The sequence below is a fragment of the Rhinolophus sinicus genome, linkage group LG07 (genome assembly GCF_036562045.2).
Source record: "Rhinolophus sinicus isolate RSC01 linkage group LG07, ASM3656204v1, whole genome shotgun sequence".
NCBI classification, from domain to species: Eukaryota; Metazoa; Chordata; class Mammalia; order Chiroptera; family Rhinolophidae; genus Rhinolophus; species Rhinolophus sinicus.
The window spans coordinates 73305913-73327356 of record NC_133757.1 but is presented as its reverse complement, the minus strand read 5'-3'; the positions used below and the strand labels follow the sequence as shown (position 1 = coordinate 73327356).

At 55.8% G+C, this 21444-nt stretch overlaps 1 protein-coding gene across 4 annotated transcripts; it reads left to right on the top strand.

Moving 5' to 3' along the window:
- The first annotated feature begins 76 nt into the window (after positions 1–76).
- On the top strand, positions 77–21092 carry PNPLA6 (patatin like domain 6, lysophospholipase). Of its 4 annotated transcripts, none has more exons than XM_074337765.1 (34): positions 77–183; positions 1324–1407; positions 1739–1826; positions 1992–2074; positions 2244–2341; positions 4070–4210; positions 4306–4465; positions 4818–4898; positions 5120–5248; positions 5557–5637; positions 5724–5883; positions 6146–6229; positions 6532–6641; positions 6737–6904; positions 6992–7069; positions 10671–10876; positions 11097–11228; positions 11310–11433; positions 11855–11968; positions 12201–12276; positions 13930–14070; positions 14286–14349; positions 14625–14793; positions 14957–15139; positions 15301–15419; positions 15614–15770; positions 16072–16188; positions 16284–16353; positions 16778–16894; positions 18805–19106; positions 19950–20066; positions 20377–20473; positions 20583–20692; positions 20812–21092. In XM_074337765.1, exons 2-34 carry the CDS (start codon positions 1381–1383, stop codon positions 20884–20886), a joined length of 3978 nt encoding a protein of 1325 aa, XP_074193866.1. In that variant the 5' UTR covers positions 77–183; positions 1324–1380; the 3' UTR covers positions 20887–21092. The 4 variants fall into 4 exon arrangements, with proteins under 4 accessions (XP_074193866.1, XP_074193867.1, XP_074193864.1 ...); XM_074337766.1 differs by having other exon boundaries at positions 99–183; positions 1339–1407; XM_074337763.1 differs by lacking the exons at positions 77–183; positions 1324–1407 and having other exon boundaries at positions 1554–1826.
- The last annotated feature ends 352 nt before the right edge of the window (positions 21093–21444 follow it).

Genomic DNA, 21444 nt, shown 5'->3' with positions numbered 1-21444 from the left:
GCCCACTGGTCTTCGGCCCCTTTAAAGCCGCCACACTGAACTGGCTCGCGCAACCTTCCAAATACGGCGGAGGGCGGGGCTTCGGTGCGCCCTGCGGCGTACAATTTAAAGGGACCGCGCCTGAGGCGCTGGGCGGCACCCTAGTGGTGTTGGCACTGAGTGGACCCCGGCTGCGGCCTCTGGGTAAGTCCGGGTTTCCGTGGTCCCCGAAAGGGCGTCCCTTCGGGGTCATTAGCGAGCCCTCGGCTTTCCCAACATCTACCTTCAGCCATTCCCGGTAGCCCCCGACTTTTTGAAGCTCCCTTCCCCCCAGTTCCTGGCAGGTGTTTCCACACCGGTAGCCAGGTACGCCCTAGGATGGAAGGAGACTAGCTCCCCATGAATTTTCCAGGTAATGTATCAAGGGCCCAGTGACTCCTCCATATTTTTATGAATACTCCAGTGGCGCCAGAAACATCCTCAGTCTCCCAGAAAAGTCCCAGTAATATTCCAGTACCTTCCAATGAACCCGGACGCCCTCCCTAGGACCGCGCTCACCCTCGAATGACCCCAGGGACGTGCCCACCCACGCTCCCGGTTTTCTCAGTAAATATCCCGTATTCCTCAGAATCAGTAACTTTCCAGTACCCCAGTAGTTCCAGCGTCCCCGGTTACGTCGCCCAGCAATGGCGCCAGCGTCGTTTCCGGAGCCCCAGTGATGTTCTGCACTGTCCCCGTAACTTTACTATTAAGTGACAGTAAATCTTCAGCATCAACCTTCAGCAGTAACACCTTGCGGCCCACTTCACTCTGAGGGTCCCAGGACCCTTCCGAGACCTTGACATCCCCCAGGACCCCTTGTGTGGGAGCTCCCGGCAGCACTCCCACGCTTCCCAGCACCTGGGGCTTCCCAGGGGCAAGCTTCAACCGGGAGCCAGACATCTCCCCGACCTCGTGGCTTAAGGCTTCAGTTTCGCAGGGAGTCCGGGGGGAGTGGGACCTAGGGTCGGTGGGTCAACCCCGCAGGGCATGATGGAGCCGTGCCCTTAGGGAATCCGTGCGCTGGCTTCCGACTGGGTACTCGGCCGATTGCCCTTTGGCCCCAGGGTGGGGTTTGGACAGGTAGAGTGTCTGGTCGGCCCGGTGCGTAGGTGAGGGGATCCAGGAGAGGAGCCAGGGACCCATCTCTATCCCTAGCCTGGGCCCCGAGGTCAATTTGCCCTACCCGTCTGGTCCGCAGCGCCCCTCTAGCTGTCCCCCGCCCAAGCAGCGGGCAGGAAGGGGGCAGAGCTTGCACCAGAGGAGGGGCGGGCCCAGAGTAAAGACTTCCACGGCCTTCTACAGCTTCTTGATTCCCAGGACTTGGGGATACCAGACCTGCCGCCCAGTCTGAAGCAGCTGATGGAGGCCCCGCTACAAACAGGAATGGTAGGGGTTAGGGGATGGGGTGGGGTGGGTGGGTGGTATGTGGCGCCGTGGGGACTACAACTTCCGATGTACTCAGCGCGCAACGTCGCGGATCCGCGAGAACCCGACTGTTTCTGTTCAGGCGGAACTACGTTTCCCGGCGTGCCCCGCGGGCCGCCGAGGCGCAGGGACGAGTTGCGCCCCCACGGGAGGGAACTGCGCTGTCCCATTCTGCGGATGGGGACACCGAAGCCAGAGGCGACTGTGGCTTTCTTAGGGGAGGACGTGACACAGTGGGATGGGCTCGGCGGGGCGGGTATGCGATGCACAGCCAGTGCCGTTCGTCCCGCAGGTGCTGGGAGTGATGATCGGGGCCGGAGTCGCCGTGCTGGTCACGGCCGTGCTCATCCTCCTGCTGGTGCGGAGGCTTCGAGTGCCGAGTGAGGACCCAGAGGGCCCCTTTGGGGAGGCTGCGGGGTGGGGAGCTGAAATGCGCGGTCCCTGAGGCAGTAGAGATGGGAGTTGCTGGAGTCTTCACGCAGCGTCCCCATCTCTGGCCGCGTGGAGTCCGCGCAGAGCTCAGTGGCCCTCTCCCTTATTCTCAGAAACCCCAGCCCCGGAGGGCCCGCGGTATCGATTCCGGAAGAGGGACAAAGTGCTTTTCTATGGCCGGAAGATTATGCGGAAGGTGAGCCTAGGAGCCCCTGGGGCTCCTGCTGACCACACAGGCCTGCCCTTTACCTACTTACACCTTTTAGTAAACACCTTCTCCTTGATTAAGGACCTCTGGATCTGGCCCCTCTCTTCCCTGGGGTCTGAACTGACAGTTGACCCATTCTCCCTCCTAATTTTCCTAGGTGTCACAGTCAACTTCCTCCCTGGTGGATACCTCCGTCTGCACCACTTCCCGGCCACGCATGAAAAAGAAACTCAAGATGCTTAACATCGCCAAGAAGTAAGGTTGTGTTGGGTGTACCTGGTGCTGGGGGCTATGTCAGCGGCCTTCTGAGTGATCAGCCCACACTGAAGGGTGTATCTCGCTGTTTTGGGAGTCATCTCACATCAGAGAGGTTATCTTAGCACTCCCCCACACCAGACAGGCTGTCTCTGGGGTCTCTGTCCCCTAAGGGCTATCTCAGTGATATTCCCCTACCGGCGACATGCCTCCCTGGGCTATCTATGAGCTATTTGCTTTGCAATCAGTATCTCAGACCCCTTGCTATACATTTAGGGGTCTATATCAGGGATTTCCATGTAGGCTGTTTCACAGGTCTCCTTACATGAGAGCTACCTCATTAGGGTTAGCTCAGGTGTTTCTGTGACCAGCTGGAATGGCTATCTCTAGTTACTGTTCTCCAGGGGTTATCTCAGCAATCTCTCTGTATCAGAAAACACCTCTCTATGTTCCCTACCTTGGAGTTCTTCTCACGCTGTAGAGGCTATGTCAGGAATTTCTGTCCCCTAGGAATGATCACAAGAAGCTTCTTGCATTAGAAACATAAGAAGGACATCTCAGGGGTTCCTGTCATCAGCAAAGGGCTCCCTCAGATTCTCTGAGAAAAGCTCTCTCTGGGATCTTTCTAAGTTGGGAGCTGGCTCTGGGGTATCCTAACATCATGGAGTCTGTCTCAAGGGTGTCTTCACATTAAGGTGACATCCCAGGGCTACCCGTGATAAACAGATGTTCGTCACACAGCTTTCTGTGACTTGAGAAGAAGGGCTGTATCTGGTTTTCCACTATCAGTTGAAGAACTACCCTGATGTTGCCATGACCGTCCGTCAGAGGGCTAGCTCAGCATTCTGACCTGGGGAAAGGCTAGCCTAAGGACCTCCCTCTTCACAAGAGGGGCTGTATCTGGATTTGTCCGTATCATGGGGTTTAACTCAGGAGACTGTTCACACTAGAGAGTCTATCTCAAGCCTCTTGTGACCAATGCAGGGTATACAGTAGTATCTGAGACTTCTGGGGAAGCGCTCTCCCAGGTGTATGAACAGTGGAGAGGCTGCATATATCTGGGTTCTCCACATGCAGTGAGGGCTATCTCCGGAGTTGGTGTGACCATGAAAGGGGTTATCTTAGGGTTCTCTGAGACTTGGGGAAAAGGCCTGTCTTAGGGACCTTATAAAGAACAGAGAGGCGGTATCTGAGGTATCCTCATATAATGGAAGCGACCCCAGGGGTCTGCCTATATTAGACTATTTCAGGAGTCTAGTCTGTGGTTACTGGAATGACTATGTCAGGGGTCCCATAACAAACAGGTGGCTTTTCTGGGGTGTGCCCATCTCTTGGAAGCTATGTCAGGGGTCTAACTAGAGGGTCCATCTTTGGGCCCTATTGCTAGTGGAGGGGCAATCTCAGAGTTATACATCAGGGGTCAGCAAATGTTTTCTGTGTAGGGCTGGATAGTAAACATCTTAGGCTGTGAAGGCACATACAACTCTGCTGTAACTACTCAGCTCTACTGTTGTAACATGTAAGCAGCTACAGACAATACATACATGAAAGAATGTACCTGAGTGCCAATAAAACTTTATTTACAAAGAGAAGTGGTGGCCCGATTTGGCCAGTGGGCCAGAGTGTGCTGATCCTTGTTCTATGTCCCCTGGGGAAGGGCTATGTGGTGATTTAAGGTCTGTCCGAGCCCTCTCCCTGCTCTCCTCTGCACCCCTCTCCTCCCACCAGGATCCTGCGTATCCAGAAAGAGACGCCAACGCTGCAGCGGAAGGAGCCCCCGCCCGCGGTGCTCGAGGCTGACCTGACGGAGGGTGACCTGGCTAACTCCCACCTGCCCTCTGAGGTGCTCTACATGCTCAAGAACGTCCGGTGAGTGTCGGGGTGCAGGCGGGATGGGGGTAGGGGGGCTGCAGAGCTGGGGGCTCATCTGACCTGCATTCCTCCTCCCCCACCCCATCCAACAGGGTGCTGGGCCACTTCGAGAAACCACTCTTTCTGGAGCTCTGCCGGCACATGATCTTCCAGAGGCTCAGTCAGGGTGACTACGTCTTCCGGCCCGGCCAGCCAGACGCCAGCATCTATGTGGTGCAAGATGGGCTGCTGGAGCTCTGCCTGCCAGGGCCTGTGAGTGGGCTGCCTGCGGGGGCACCACAGGGAGACGGACAGTGGTGCAGCCGTCACTCGGGATAGGCACTGCTGTCAGTCAGCAGGCTTGGTGGTCTTCCGAGATGTGCAGACAGGAGTCGGGAACAGATGCCCAAGGGTATCTGGGGTGGTCTGCATGGTCAGTGGTTGCAGTTAGTTATGGCCAGGACATAATGGGTGCTGGTTGGAAGGTTCAGTAGGGTCAGGGATTGGGGCATCAGGGAATACCTGCTGGGTGAGTGCGAGGGCCAGTGGCATGGCCAGGGGTGGCATGCTGGTGGGCAGGGTGGGGGCAGTCCTGGTCACTGGCCCCCCTGCCCCCATGTTACAGGATGGGAAGGAGTGTGTGGTGAAAGAAGTGGTCCCCGGGGACAGCGTCAACAGCCTTCTGAGCATCCTGGATGTCATCACTGTGAGTGACCAGTTGAGGGGTGAGGGGAAGGAGGCAAGGGTACAAGACTACATTCAGTGGACTGGGTTGGAGAGGGCCCCTTGGGGGGGGGGCAATCTCTGATATATTCCTGATGCTTTCAGTGCTCCCTCAAGGCACTGGTGTCAGGAAGGGTTGGGGAGCAGTGAGGGGGCTCACAGCCCCTGACCGTTGTTCTCCTCGTGCTCCCCCCACACTCCCAGGGTCACCAGCATCCCCAGCGTACTGTGTCCGCCCGGGCAGCCCGAGACTCCACGGTGCTGCGGCTGCCAGTGGAGGCCTTCTCTGCCGTGTTCACCAAGTATCCTGAGAGCCTGGTGCGAGTGGTGCAGGTCAGTGGGCCTTCCTCCTCCCTTCACGGACCCCCACCCATCACAGGCACCTGTGGGCTGGACCGAGCATGTGCTCAGGCTTATGGGCCTGGAGCAGCCAGACCTCCCGTGGCTGCCCGACTCCTCCCATTAGCTGCCTTGGCCCATCTCCCAGGCTTCTGCCACCTCATTGTGGGTTTCTCCCTGGCCTGTCTCTGGCCCTGCTCGCCCCTTAGTGCTCCTGACCTTGGCCTTGGCTCTGTTGCACCTCTTTTCTCCCCATCCATGCCCCCCCCCACTAACCTCTCCTGTTGACCTTCTACCTGCAGATCATCATGGTGAGGCTGCAGCGGGTCACCTTCCTGGCGCTTCACAACTACCTGGGTCTGACCAACGAGCTCTTCAGCCACGTGAGTTTCATGGAGAGCGTGGGGCTGGAAGGGTGGGGTGGCACATGCCTCCTAAGACATGCCACAAGGGCGCTCTCTGCTCCCAGGAGATCCAGCCCCTGCGCCTCTTCCCCAGCCCGGGCCTCCCAGCCCGCACCAGCCCCGTGCGAGGCTCCAAGCGCGTGCTGACCTCGGCAAATGAGGAGCCCAGGGAGGCCCCTGGCCGGCCACCTGATCCCACGGGGGCCCCTCTGCCTGGACCTACAGGTACCCAAGATGACCCATGCCTGGGCCCCAGGGGCCCAAGATGGGCCCAGCCCAGCCTGCTAAGTAGCCCATGGGAGCTCTGCTCCTACTCCCTTTCTTGGTTCTCCAGAGCCTCAGGCCTGACTCTGCCTAGTCCCCCAGACCCATGGACCCATTGGAATTGCTTTTCCTAGTTTCCCAGTCCCCAGGGACTCTGAGTTGACCCCTCCCCAGCCCCCTCTCAGCTCCTCACCCCCTAATCCTAAGAGCCTGTCTCTGCCAGGGGACCCATTGAAGCCCACATCTCTGGAAGCCCCCTCGGCCCCCCTGCTGAGCCGCTGCATCTCCATGCCAGTGGACATCTCAGGTTTGGAGCCCTGGGAGGGGAAGGCGCTGGCCATTAAGCTTCTGGTTGGAACGTAGGCTGTCCAGAGATTTTTCTTCTCTGTGAAATGGGAACACTGGCAGCACTTTCTCCTGGCTTTTTTGTGGGTGCTCATTGAAATGGTCCCCTCCCAACCATGGTGAGAAGGATTCCAAGGGAGAGTGCGGTCATTGGTTAGTCATGTATGCATGGATGTGGCATTTGGCACAGAGGTTGTGGTGGCTTAGACTGCAGTTGTGGTCATTCTCGTCTTTATTACTTTTATTGCCCCCTGCCCACCGCAGGCTTGCACGGCGGCCCCCGCTCAGATTTCGACATGGCATATGAACGTGGCCGGATCTCTGTGTCTCTGCAAGAAGAGGCCTCAGGGGGACCCCAGGTAGCCCCTGTTCGGGTAAGGCCCTGTCCTTTCTGCCCTTTCCCCGGTGGAGTCCCCTGAAGAGGAAAGTTGGGTGGGAGCAGGGAGGTCACAGGCCCTGCCCCACACAGACCCCCACTCAGGAGTTCCGGGAGCAGCCAGCAGGCGCCTGCGAATATAGCTACTGTGAGGATGAATCAGCCACCGGCGGCTGCCTCTTCGGGCCCTACCAGGGCCGCCAGACCAGCAGTATCTTTGAGGCAGCAAAGAGGGAGCTGTCCAAACTAATGCGGATTGAGGTAGGCAGCCATAGCCCGGGAGCTACAGGATGATGCGGAGGGTGGGGAGGGCTGACTGGACCAGTCTCAAACCCCCTCCCTCCTCAGGACCCCTCCCTCCTGAACGGCCGAGTCTTGCTACATCATGCCAAAGCTGGCACCATCATCGCCCGCCAGGGGGACCAGGTGAGGCTGACCTGTGATCGCTAACTGTACAACTGTGCCCCAAGACCTCTCTCTGACCTCTGATCCTTGCCTTTGACCTTACATGTAGACCTTTCAGTATTATATGATTTCCAACCCCTGCCCCTCGGGTCCTAGAACTGACCCCCATCCCACGTACCCATGTCCTCTGGACCAATCGACCTTTCAGCTCCAACCCTTGAACCTTTTCCCTAGAACTCCAACCCCTAGATCTCTCTCACCTGCCCTGGCCTTTCCTGCAACCTCTATTTTCTGATGTTTCAATTCCATAGTACATCTGAGTTTTCTAACTTCCAATCCTGGGCCCCTGCTGGGATGGGCACTTAATAAATGTGCACAAATCGGAATGTGGACCCGGAGGCCATGACCCAGCCTCCAGAGCTGGACTTCAGTGCCTGCTGGTAGCTCCCAGGAGGTGTAGGAGACTCTGCCCCGTGAACCCCTGTGGGGAGACTGAAACCTGGCCACCATCTCAGTCAGGAGGCAGGTTCTGGAGGGAGAGGCCAGAGCTGAAATCCGGATTCTGCCTGAGTCCCTGTGTGACCTTGAGCGAGTCATCTAGAAAGTTCTCTACTTCCTCATCTGTGGAATGGAAGTAATAACGACCCAGTAGCATTAAAGAGGAAATAGTTCTGAGCTGTCTAAGGTTTGCAAGGGTGACAGGCCTAGGGCTGGGGTGGAGCAGCAGGTTGAGGTGACACGGGAAACGACAGGCAACTGAGACTGCAGCTCTGCGTGGAGGGCGGAGTGCGGGATGAGCCACCTGTTACCTGCTGGGGGTATTGTTATATCATCTGATCAGCTGACCCAGCTGTGGCCTAGACCTACTCCTTGCAGGAGTGAACTGCTTTCTGCGAGGAAGTTGGGTGAGGCTTTAGCCAGCTGTGTGTGGTTTACTGAGGACAGGCTGAGGAAGTTGGGTCCCGCAGTGGCTCTTGGGGAGCCCTTAGACCCTGCTTATCTGGGAGACCGTGTTAGGCTCAACCCAGCAGGCTAGTATGCAGCCACGCAGGGCTTCTCAGGGTTGGCATGACTTTGTTAGGGACTGTGCTGTGTCCACCTCTGAAACTTTATACGGATGCTTTTCTACCAGGGACATTTTTGCCCGCCAGGGACATTTGGCAGTGTGGAGACATTTCTGACTTGGGAGGCTGCCACTGGCATCTAATGGGTAGAGGCCAGGGATGCCAGAATGCACAGTACAGCCCGGCACAACAGAATTACCCAATCTAAAATGTCAGTAGTGCCAACGTTGAGAAACCATGCTTTACACACGTATTTCTCCATGTGTTTCATGGAATACCTATATCACAAACAAGGGGCCCGTGGTCAAAGAGGTTTGGGAAATGCTGGTGGTTTTATACCTTGGTGGAAGTTCCCAATGAACATCATTAAGTGTATTCAAGGCTCTGACAAGTCCTGCAGTAAAGAAATTTGCTTCCCAATCTGATGGCAAATGGCAGCCTAATATAAGTAACTCCCATTCATCTCCCAATCACAACCTGGAAATTCTGTCTTAGAGGTTCCAGTATGTGTGTATGTCTCCTGGGGCTGTGCAGTGTTTTGGCATTCACTGGGGCTTTGTGGGGAGCCAGACAGGTTCCTCTGGTGGATGAGGAAGAAATCATATCTGGACAGTTTCAGTTCCTTGTTTATAAAAGGGTGGAACAGGGAGGTTTCTGGCTGGGCAGGCTAACCAGAGAAGAGAGGGGTACCTGTTCCTATGCAGTGTATGCTGCGTCCCAGGCCCTGTGCTGCCTGCTGCAGAGGCAGGAAACACCAGGTCGCTACTGCCCTTGGGAAACCCACAGTTCTGATGGACGTTACATACAAAGGATTACACTGTTCTTGTAAAATCTTATGTACTTAGTGCATAGACGTCTGGCTTAGGCAGGACAGCATTTCTGAGGAAGTGACCTTCAGCTAAGGAGGAAGGCTGGGGAGGAATTAACTAGGTGCAAGGGGAGGAAAGAGCATTCTAGGCAGAGGGAACAACTTGTCCCAGTGGTGGGAAGAAAACAAAATATCCGGTGGTGGGAAGAAAGATGCTGATTTCTAGGAAACAAGGAAGTCAACAGGGATGGAGTGGGACAAGGGAACCAGCAGCAAAGGGGATTTTTTTTTGTGTGTCATAGTTTTATTGGATGTAGTTCACGTACTATGCAATCTATCCATTTAAAGAGTACAATTCAGTGGTTTTTAGTACATTCAGAGTTGTGCAACTGTCACCGCTATCAATTTTAGAACATTTTCTTCACCTTGAAAAGAAACCCCATACCCTTTAGATATCAATCTCCTACCTCTTAACCCCACCCCAGCCCTAAGCAACTACTAATCTGTTTCTATAGATTTGCCTGTTCTGGACATTTCACTGTGTGGCCTGGTGTGTCTGGCTTGTCTCACTGAGGAACGTATGTTCAAGGTCCATCCACGTTGTAGCGAGTGTCAGTGCTTTAGTCCTTTTTATGACTGAATAATATTGCATTGTGTGGATGTTTAGCATTTTGCTTATCCATTCCTGTTGATGGACATTTGGGTTATTTCCACCTTTTGGTAGAAACAGCATTATGCATAATGCTGGTATGAACATTTGTGTACCAATTTCTGTGTGGACCATGTTTTCATTTCTGTTGGGTATATACCTAGGAGTCTAATTGCTGGATCATGTGGCAGCTCTACTTTTAATTCTGAGTACCATTTTCCAAAGTGGCTACACCATTTCACATTTCCACCAGCAGTGTCTGAGGGTTCTGATTTCTCTACATCCTAACACTTTTTGATCTTAGCCCTCCTAGTGAGTGTGAAGTCGCATCTCATTATGGTTTTGATTTGCATTTATCTAATAATTTATGATTTTGAGCATCTCTTCATGTGTTTATTGGCCATTGGAAAAGAGTCTATTCAGATCCTTTGCCCATTTTTAAATTGGGTTGTTTGTCTTTTTTATTATTGAGTTGTAAGATTTCTGTATATATTCTGGATTCAAGACCCTTGGCAGATGGCAAATTTTTTTTCTCATACTGTCGGTTGTCCTTTCACTTTCTTGATAGTGTCCTTTGAAGCTCAAAAGCTTTTGTTTTTAATACAGTCCAATTTATTTTTTATTTTGTTGCTTATGCCTTTGGTGTCTTATCGAAGAATCCATTGCCAAATTCAAGGTCATGTAGGTGGACCCCTATATCTTCTTCGAATAGTTTTATAGTGTTAGCTCTTACATTCATATCCTTGATTCATTTTGATACGGTGAGAGTTGAGGGTCCAACTTTATTCTTCCATGTGGCTGTCCAGTTGCCCAGCGTAAGCAAAAGAAATTTAAATTCAGCCATGTCCTTAGGTAGCCCGTCCTTGCAGCCTCTAATTGGTTGTGTTGGAAAGAATTCCTGGGCCTTAATATAGGCTCAAAGTTTGGTGATCCATTAGCAATGTCTGCCCTGGGTACTGAATAATATTGAGACACATGCTGCTCAGCTGAGCTATGCAAAGCCTTCACTCCCTTCTCCATCGCTTCCTTTGGAGTGCATTGACCTGAGTTGGCAGTGGGGGCGTTGCCCCCATGCCCATCTCTTGATCCCTGCCCCCACAGGATGTGAGCCTGCACTTCATACTCTGGGGCTGCCTGCACGTCTACCAGCGCATGATCGACAAGGCCGAGGATGTGTGCCTGTTCGTGGCACAGCCCGGGGAGTTGGTTGGGCAGCTGGCTGTGCTCACTGGTGAGCCCCTCATCTTCACGCTGCGAGCCCAGCGCGACTGTACCTTCCTGCGGATCTCCAAGTCTGACTTCTATGAGTATGACTGGGCCCCATGTTGGGGTGGGAGTGGCGCTTAGAGGGCCCTGACCAAACTCCATTCTGCCATGGGAGAGGCCATCCCTCTGGACGGCTTACACCTTAACAGGGCAGCTTTGAGCCTTTCCAGCCCCAACTCCAGGCCATCACCTGCTCTGTTCCCTCCCTAAGGGCAGTTCCAGGGTGTCCCTGGCCCATGCACCCCCACCCTTTGTCTACAGGATCATGCGTGCACAGCCTAGTGTGGTGCTGAGCGCCGCGCACACGGTGGCGGCGAGGATGTCACCCTTCGTGCGCCAGATGGACTTTGCTATTGACTGGACGGCGGTGGAGGCGGGACGCGCGCTGTACAGGTGCAACCCCCACTGCCACCTCGACACTCAGACGCTGCCTAGGTCACTGCCTGACCCTGTATGACCCGCCCCCCACCCCAGGCAGGGCGACCGCTCCGACTGCACCTACATTGTGCTCAATGGGCGGCTGCGCAGCGTCATCCAGCGTGGCAGTGGCAAGAAGGAGCTGGTGGGAGAGTACGGCCGAGGGGATCTCATCGGTGTGGTGAGCACGGCCCCACCCACTTACTTCTGATCTCTCCCAGTCCAGTTTGTCTCACCACCCCCAACATACACATCGGCCCGGGGAACGCAGCACCGGACCTGTGACCTCGCCATTCCACTTTTCCTAGCTTCTTTCTGTGGGCTGCGGTGGGGGAACCTCATCGGGGTGGTCACTCTGATCTGACCTCCACCCTAGACCTCTCTGCATCACAAGAGGGAACCCCCTCCTGGGTGGATCCATGTCCTCTCCCTCTCCCCTTCCCCGGAGCTCTAATGGGTAGTGAGGCTTGGTTCCCTCCATACGTATCTTGGGGAACTCTGGATAGAACGGTACTGCCCTATTTGCTGCATTGTTGGCCTCCCCCTTACTTATCCCTGGCCTCCGGGCCCAAGCAGCCCCGGTTAAGCACACGGTTCCCCAGGTGGAGGCGCTGACACGACAGCCGCGCGCCACCACAGTGCACGCGGTGCGCGACACGGAGCTGGCCAAACTCCCCGAGGGCACCCTGGGCCACATCAAACGACGATACCCGCAGGTGCGGCTCTTGGCATGTGCTATGGTTTCCTAATGGAGGCGGGATTGATGGGGGGAGTCTGTGCGGGGGGGCCCCAGAGGTGGCAGGGCCTAACTTATGGAGGTTGGGGCCCTAGGGAGGAGGCAACGTGAAGGTGGGGCTCTTGGAGGTGGGGCCCAGGTAACAGGAGGAAAGGTAAGGTTCGCACAGCTGCCCCTCAAGTCTCATGGACTGCTGACCTCTGATGCCCCAGGTCGTGACCCGCCTCATACATCTGCTGAGCCAGAAAATTCTGGGGAATTTGCAGCAGCTTCAAGGACCCTTCCCAGGTGAGAGCCGGACGGTGCCCGGGAATGCTGGGAAATGTAGTCCGACGCTTAGGACAAGCTGGGAGAGGGAAGCCCTGAACTGGGCGTGGTTTGAAACCGGAAGTGAGACCGAGATCCGGCGGCTGCGGTGTGATGGAGTTAGTGTTCCTGGGCATGCCGGGAAACAGAGTGTTAGGCCCAGGGCATGCTTGTTTATAAAATCTGAAATATCAGTTGTGTTGGGGGGTGGAGACTTTAGGGATGAACTTTGTTCTGAGTGTTAGGACTTCCTGAAGAGTCCTATGGAGTCTGCATCCTAGACCAGAGTGTGCTGGGAGATGGAGTTCATGTATCGGTGTTTGGGGGCCCAAGGCATGTTGGGAAGTGGTTTCTGAAGTTACCTGTTTCGTTGGGTGCATGCTGGGAAGTGTGGTTTTCCTTGTCTTGGCGCATATTGGGAGGTGTAGTTTCTATGAGCTATGGCGCACTGGGAAATGGAGTCCGATTCGAGGCGTGCAGAAATTAGGGCTTGAGATTGGCAATCTCTAAACTCCTTTTCCCCCAGGGGCTTCTGCCCTATCGCCCCTGACACCTGGCTCCCACATGGTGGTGGCGGTGGTGAGCAATGGCCGAGAACCACCCCATATCCAGGGTCTTTCCCCATCCTTTTTGCCCCAGTTTTGCACAGTATGTACAAATGGCCTATTCATTCCCTCCTGGTTGCCCTGGCCACCCTTGACGTGATGCTTGGGCATCTATGGGGGCACAGATGCTAAGATCTTGGATTCCTGAGAACCTTTCTGTTGATGTTCTACAGAAAAGGAATTTTCCCGTGTGCACCTACTATGTGCTAGGCACTATTTGGGGCACAGGAGTGGGAGAGTGCACAAGGCAGACAAGGCCCCTAAAGGTGTTTACAGCCTGGTAGGCAACACCTCACATAAGCACTGTGAAGAAAACAACAGGGTCTTGATGGAGGGTGGCTAGCAGAGGAAGGGAGGGAGGCTTTTCAGAGGACAATGATCTGACACTTGATAAATAAGATGAGGCTGGACATTGAAGAGAACTTCAAAAACTCTGCACACAGCGTTTGGTGATTTTGAAACACTTCGAGGAGGAAAGTGAGCAACGGGGAGTAACAAGACTGGGGCAAGTCACATAGGGGCTGGGGGGCATGGAAAGGCATTGGAGCCTATTCAGACTGTTATGGGAAGCAGCTGGAGGGGAGGAGGCATTGAGAAGTTCACACAGGAGATGGAGGTTAATGGGTGTCTAAGGTATTAAGGGAGAATCTGGGAAACAATAGATGGGTCAGAAATATATTTGTTTCTGCCCAGTTTTGTGTTCAAGTCCCTTCAGTGAACAGAGGCACCCAGGCCAGAATAGGGTGGGGCACCGCTAGGTCTATGCAGGCACAGTGGGGAATCGGAATGGTTGTAGACTTGTTTAATGGATGCCATTGAGCACAATCGGGCCAAAATTGAAGGTCGGATGTCTAGGTCTTATCAGGAGAGGAGAAAGTGTGAGGCTGTGGGTCCAGGCCATGACTTTCACTGTGGCTCCACTAAGCCTCAGCTGAGGGACAAGGGCAGGGATTTCTGAGGAGGAGAAAGAGGATCTCCCTCTGCAGATAGGAGGCTGCACAGCAGATCTCATTCTTTGCGGTCTCAACAGGCTCGGGGCTGGGTGTCCCCACTCACTCGGAGCTCACCAACCCAGCCAGCAACCTGGCAACGGTGGCAGTCCTGCCTGTGTGTGCCGAGGTGCCCATGGTGGCCTTCATGCTGGAGTTGCAGCATGCTTTGCAAGCCATCGGTCAGTCGGGAGAAGGGGCGTGGGTGAGGGCTGGCCACTGGTCTGTGGGGTAAGGCGCATATGGGTGGGGCATTGGCCAATGAGTGGAGAGACCTGGTGGGCCCGCAGGGAGTGGGGCAGGTCGGAACCACAGGAGTGGGGGGGTATTCTGTTCTGAGAGAGGCCCCCAGCTCTGTTGACTTGGGTTCCTAACCCCCTTCCTCACCCATCCTCAGGCCCCACACTCCTCCTCAACAGTGACATCATCCGGGCACGCCTGGGGGCCTCTGCACTGGACAGGTGTGTGTTGGGGTGCAGGGGGTTGGGGGGGTTCAAGGAATGAGCTTGAAGGTTAGGATTCTTTCAGATCCGGTTCCAGTTCTAGGCTGTGAACCAAGGAGCATACTCTTCACCCATCCAGTCAGTGGGGTGAATCTGCCTCTGGAGGGCGTATGTTGTGGGAGCCTGGGTGTCTAACTCCCCCTCCCCCCAGCAGTGGAGCTATAGTGGTCTCGGGGTGTGCAACTCCTGACCAGCCCCAGGATGACACTCCCCCACCCCCACCCCAACCCCAGCATCCAAGAATTCCGGCTGTCAGGGTGGCTGGCCCAGCAGGAGGACACCCACCGCATCGTGCTCTACCAGACAGACTCGTCACTGACACCCTGGACCGTGCGCTGCCTGCGCCAGGCCGACTGCATCCTCATTGTGGGCCTGGGCGACCAGGAGCCCACGCTGGGCCAGGTCCGGAGACCATGCGCAGTGACCCCTCCCCTGGGCCCCGTCCCCTGCCCTCCAGTGCCTGCACCAGGCCACGTGCACCCTAGGGTCTCATGCTTGTCCAGGTGTGTTGGGCGGGGAGGAAATGACCCGTGATTGGTGATACCTGCCCTCTGCTCCCTCGCAGCTAGAGCAGATGTTGGAGAACACCGCAGTGCGCGCCCTCAAGCAGCTGGTCCTGCTGCACCGTGAGGAGGGCCCGGGCCCCACACGCACTGTGGAGTGGCTCAACATGCGCAGCTGGTGCTCTGGGCACCTACACCTGCGCTGTCCCCGCCGCCTCTTCTCGCGCCGCAGCCCTGCCAAGCTGGTAAGGGCAGGATCCAAAGAAAAGGTCCCTCTCCAGATCTTTCTGGGGCGTGGCTGCTGGAGGGGCATCGGTTAGGGACCTGTGAGGATGGGGCCATGGAGGTCCAAATGCGACCTCCTACACCCTCATCATTACGGGTCATCTCTCTCTCCCCGTCCCAGCATGAGCTGTACGAGAAGGTTTTCTCAAGGCGCGTGGACCGGCACAGTGATTTTTCCCGCCTGGCACGGGTGCTCACGGGCAACACCATTGCTCTGGTGCTGGGCGGGGGCGGAGCCAGGTGAGGGGGTGGGGCCAGTGCAGGCAGGGGCGGGGCCCGGTTGCCTGTAGGGTGGAGCTTACTCTGGGTGAGATTCCCGTAGGGGCGGAGTTGGCATCTTGTTCCTGGCCAGGAGGGTGATAGGAGAAGGGAGTTTCCTGGGGACGCAGCCTACGGGATTTTCAGTTGGTAACCAGATCTCCTCCCCCTTGCAGGGGCTGCTCACACATTGGGGTACTGAAGGCATTAGAGGAAGTGGGGGTTCCTGTCGACCTAGTTGGCGGCACATCCATCGGCTCCTTCATTGGGGCACTGTATGCTGAGGAGCGAAGCGCCAGCCGCACTAAGCAGCGGGCCCGGGAGTGGGCCAAGGTGTGTGTTGGGTTGGTCTCCTCACCCCAGGAGCACCCTGAAACCTGATCACAGAGGTGTTTTTGGGCTTCTCCTGATCTTTTCCTGACTTAATTTGTGGACCTTTAAGAGATATATCCAGGACTTTAGATGAGCCCCTGTGACACCACCCCCCTCTCCCTATCTCCCCCCCTCCCCCCACCCCCCGCTAGTGACCTTAAGCCCCAACTCCCAGCTTGAGCAATCAGCATCCTTAGTGACCACCTTGATGGTGACCCCCAAGTGACCCCTGTTTGACCCTAGCTGCCTCCCTTGCCCCTAGAGCATGACTTCCGTACTGGAGCCTGTGCTGGACCTCACGTACCCTGTCACGTCCATGTTCACGGGATCAGCCTTCAACCGCAGCATCCATCGCGTCTTCCAGGACAAGCAGGTTGAGGTGTGTGCCCCCCCACCCCACCCCGGCCCACTCCGCCCCTGCCCCTCCCCACAGGTGTCCCCATCCCACCGCCACCTTGCTTCCTGTCTCCATAGGACCTGTGGTTGCCATACTTCAATGTGACTACGGACATCACTGCCTCGGCCATGCGTGTCCATAAAGATGGTAGGTCCCTGGCTGGCCCCACAACAACCACTGTGACCGCGTGGGGGGAGGGACAGGGAGGGCAGCTGAGCATCTGACACTTAACACGAGTGACCGTCTGCCCTGACCTCATTGCCGAGCACTAACCGTCACCCACTAATGCCCCAGAGGTCCCAGGTATGTCTATCGGGTGGGGGCCAGAAGACTAGTCGGGCGCCTCACCCCCTCACGCCGTCCCTGCAGGCTGCGTGTGGCGCTACGTCCGGGCCAGTGCCTCCTACTGCCCCTACCTGCCCCCACTCTGCGACCCCAAGGACGGGCACCTGCTGGTGGACGGGTGCTATGTCAACAACGTGCCAGGTCAGCGAGCCCACCGGGCTGGCCGGGCCTCTGAGCGTGTCTGAGAGTGTCTGTGCGTGTCTGTGTCTGTGTGTCCGCTGGGCAGGCTCCCTGTGGCGGTACGTGCGCGCCAGCATGACGCTCTCGGGCTACCTGCCCCCACTGTGCGACCCGAAGGACGGGCACCTCCTCATGGACGGCGGCTACATCAACAACCTGCCAGGCAAGTGGCTGCCCGCTCACGCATGTGCACACACGCACACAGGTAAACCCATGAGCTGATGGGTCCACGCACAGGCACACACAGACGCGCACAGGAGGACATGCGAGCAAGCAGACCTGTGCAGGGGTATGTATGCACACGTACTCACACACATGCACGAGCAGGTATGTGGTGTTCCCGCAGACAGGAATGTGTGTAGATGAAAAGTGTACCCATGTGCTAAGACGTAAACAGATGCACACAGACACACATGCACACAGCAAGGTACATGGGGAAAGAACAGGGTACCTTTCTGTGTGCACAGCAGCTGCATATGTGCTCATATACACGTTCTCGCAGATGCTCACGTGGCAAGTATGATACTCACGTGTGCTCGTGGTCAACACATGCGCTGGTAAAACAGTGCATGTGTCCTCACATGCCAATCTATCCACACTCACCTAGCACATTGCATAAAATGTACATGAGTGTACACCCGAAGACAGGTGGGGTGTACGAAACCTAGTTAAGCTTTCATGCCCATTGACTGTGCAGATGAAAGGTGGGTGGGTTTGCAATTTAAAATTTTATATGCCCAGAAGCATGCGTACACAAGTAGATTTGTACTGTGGCTGCACACACATACTTGCAGTCTCGTAGGCCATGGGTTGGCAAACTAAGCCCTGCAGGCCAAATCCGGCTCCCGGCCTGATTTTGTAAATAAAGTTTTATTGACACATGGCCACACCCAGTCATTTACTTCTTGTCTGTGGCTGCTTTTTCACTGCAATGGCTGAGTTGAGTAGTTGTGACAGAGACCACGTGGCCTGCAAAGCCAAAATTATTTGATCTCTTGGCCTTTCCAGAAAAAGGTTGCCAACTCCTGTATAGGTTCTCTGAACACATAACACGCACTAACACAGGCGTGTGTGTACAAAGCCATAGGTGGACAGGCACATTGGATGCACAAGGAAACACAGAGGTTGGTCCAGGTGCACAAGGACTGAAGTGAATACAGGCCCAGGGGTGTGCACAGAGATGCATGCACATGCAGAGCTGTGTCTGTTCCCAAACACACATGGACAGGAGATGCACACAGATGAGGGACACATTAGATGCACACAGACACGTGGACATGGGCACGTGTACCCAGACGTACGAACAAGCTCGTGAGGGACACATGTGAAGTCTGACAGAGACTCTGTGTTTTTCTGGGCTGGCCTGGCTGTAGGATCCTGTCCCTGTTCCCCCAGGGTCCCCCAGAGCCACTCAGGGACCCTCAGTGGGCCACACGGACCCATGGACATATCACCCTCTGTGCTGGGCCATCACCCCCACTCACACACTCTGTCTTGTTTTTCTGTGTTTCCTTGTCCCTGTTCTTGACTCTCTGTACCTTGTCATAGCCCCAAGGTCCTTGTTTCCACCTGGATTCTTCCCTTCCAGGTCTCTGACTCCAGATATCTCTTTTTCTCCCTAATCTCTTGCTGCCTCTGTTCCACTGCATTTGTTTCCTGTGGCTCTGTGTCCTGCTGTCTTTACTTCACATTTCTCTGTTTCTTCACCCATCAATCTCCCTGTATCTCTGTCTCCCTGTGTCTTTGATCCCTCTCTCTCTGCATTGTTCTCCTTCCACGTATGTTCTCATATCTTCTTTCTCAACGACTTTGTCCTTCTGCCTCCATCTTCTCCATCCTTCTGGTCATGGTTCCCCACCTAAAAGCTCCAACATCTGACCCCACCTTCTTGATGTCATTGGCATTGATTTCCATGCTATTTGCATAGATTTCCATGCCCTTTGCATACCAGCATGTTGTTCGCGTGGGTTTTTTGTGTGACCATTTGCATGATGGTGTCGGTGGGACTGGGTTGAACTTCCCTGCCAGGGCTCTGGTGGGGAGCTGCCCGCTGACCCCCCCTGGGCCCCACAGCGGACATCGCCCGCAGTATGGGTGCCAAGACAGTCATTGCCATCGACGTGGGGAGCCAGGATGAGACGGACCTCAGCACCTATGGGGACAGCCTGTCTGGTTGGTGGCTGTTATGGAAGCGGCTAAACCCCTGGGCGGACAAGATCAAGGTTCCAGACATGGCCGAGATCCAGTCTCGCCTGGCCTATGTGTCCTGTGTACGGCAGCTGGAGGTTGTCAAGTCCAGCTCCTACTGCGAGTACCTGCGCCCCCCCATTGACTGCTTCAAGACCATGGACTTTGGGAAGTTCGACCAGATCTATGTGAGCAAGTGGGAATGGCCTGGTGCCAGTGTGGGGGCCTGGCAAAGCTTTACTACTGAAAACCCAGAACAACATGAAGGGAAGGGTTCTAGGGCTCCATTCCCAAGTGGGATCTGTAGGGAGTAGAACAGTAATCGATTAATGATGTCTGTGGTGGCTGTGACAAGGGGATGTGGCTGGCTGCCCATGTGCTATGTAGGAACTAGTTTCGTATCTGCCAGCCACACTGCCTGAAGCACCATGTAGAAATTTCTAATGCTGCTTCTGCATTGGTGGGAATGAGATTAGTGATCAAATAGTAGTATCTGTCACAAGTCTGGGAGAGGGATGGAGCAGTGTATATGTCCTGTGCCACTGACCCTGAAAAATGTGGCATAGCCCATGCCTACCACAATTGATCACTAGCTGCTGCCCAGAGCCCTAAGTGAAAATGATGCCTTTTCCAGGCTCACTGGGAAAGTGTGCCCTGATGGATTAGTGATGTCTGTTGTGGGCCTGGGAGGTGGCAATATCCATGAATGTACTGCATATTTGAAGAACTGAAAATAAGCTTGCCTACCACCATCTCATGTCATTTGGTACTTGGCACAGTGCGTGGGGCTATGTGGGAAAGAATGATTGGTAATGTCCTGCAGGGGCACAGGATGGGAGACACAGGGGCAGGTATCTCCGTGATTCTGAAATAGGGTTAGTCTCAAATATCAGCTCCCCCAGAACAGGAAGCTTTTGAGGGGCCAGGGAAGGAGCAGGCAAAGTGGGAATAAACAAAGAGGACGAGTCAGAGAAGAACATCCGGGGTGGGGGTTGCAGACATGGATGGCTCCAGCCCCTTGCTTCCTGCAGGATGTGGGCTACCAGTATGGGAAGGCTGTGTTCGGGGGTTGGAGCCGTGGCGACGTCATTGAAAAGATGCTCACAGACCGGCGGTCTGCTGACCTCATCGAGAGCCGCCGAGCAGACGTAAGCCCGGGACTCGCCCAGCTCCTCTGGGTCTCCCTCAAACCTCAACTGATCCTGGACCTCCCTGGGTTTCACTGAGCCCTCCAACTAGAGAGTTCCCCCCAAAACCTCTGTGCCCCAAGACACCACCCATCCTCTGACACCCCAGGACGGCAGGGACCCCCGAGACTCACCCATCCTCTGACACCCCAGGACCCCAGGGGCCCCCGAGACTCACCCATCCTCTGATACCCCAGGACCCCAGGGGTCCCCGAGACTCACCTGTCCTCTGACACCCCAGGACCCCAGACTCACTCGTGCTGCCCCCCAGGTGCTGGCCTTCCCCAGCTCTGGCTTCACCGACTTGGCAGAGATCGTGTCCAGGATCGAGCCCCCCGCCACCTACGTGTCCGACGGCTGTGCTGATGGTAAGGGGCTGAGGGCGCCCCAGGAGGGTAGGGCTGGCCTGGGGTGTGTGGGATATGGCTACAGATGGCAGACCAGTCTGTGCCCCCTCACTTCCTCACTGAATTCCAGGGGAGGAGTCGGATTGCCTGACGGAATATGAGGAGGACGCGGGACCTGACTGCTCTCGCGATGAAGGCGGCTCCCCTGAGGGCGCCAGCCCCAGCACTGCCTCAGAGATGGTGAGAGCAGGCGGCCCGGGGCCCCCACGACATGGGGTGACGCGGCAGATGGGTACTGAGTGATGTGTCCCAGGGTCCTGTGCTGTGTGACATGCGCGTGTGTGACACTGTCCCTACAGGAGGAGGAGAAGTCAATTCTCAGGCACCGACACTGTCTGCCACAGGACCCGCCCAGCTCAGCTGTGGACACCTGAGGACCTGCAGAGGGATCCCCCCGGGGCTGGGCCCTGTGGGGGTGGCTCACTCCCCCTCTGCCTGCTGCTATGCCTGTGACCCTCTGGGTCCCCCTGGACTCCCAGGGCCACACACTGGACTGCTGCACCCCCAAGGGGTGGGACAGTAGTGCACTGATAACCCTTGAACAGTCATTCTTAATAAATCTTCCCATTTTAGAACTGAACCCATGTCATCTTTGGGTTTAGGGGCTCCTCGCCCTAGCATTCATGCTCAGGATGGCTGGGACCGGACTTGTCACAATGACCTGTGTGCCCAGCCCCAGGCCAAGCTCCCCACACTCTGAGTGCCGTCCGCAAGTTCACCTGAAGTCTCACTCAGTGCTGGTTCCAGGCCACAGGACCTCCAAGTGCTGGGTGCACTCCCGGGGTGCCTGTTCTGGCACCCCTCCTTTTCCCTACGAGGTTCCCTCCCACAGCCTCTCCCCCTGGGCTGCTCCTACTATGTGTAAGTCCTCCATGTCTTCTGTATATTTCTGCTGTGTGCACTGCTGAGTCTGGTTCCTGAAAGACACCCCA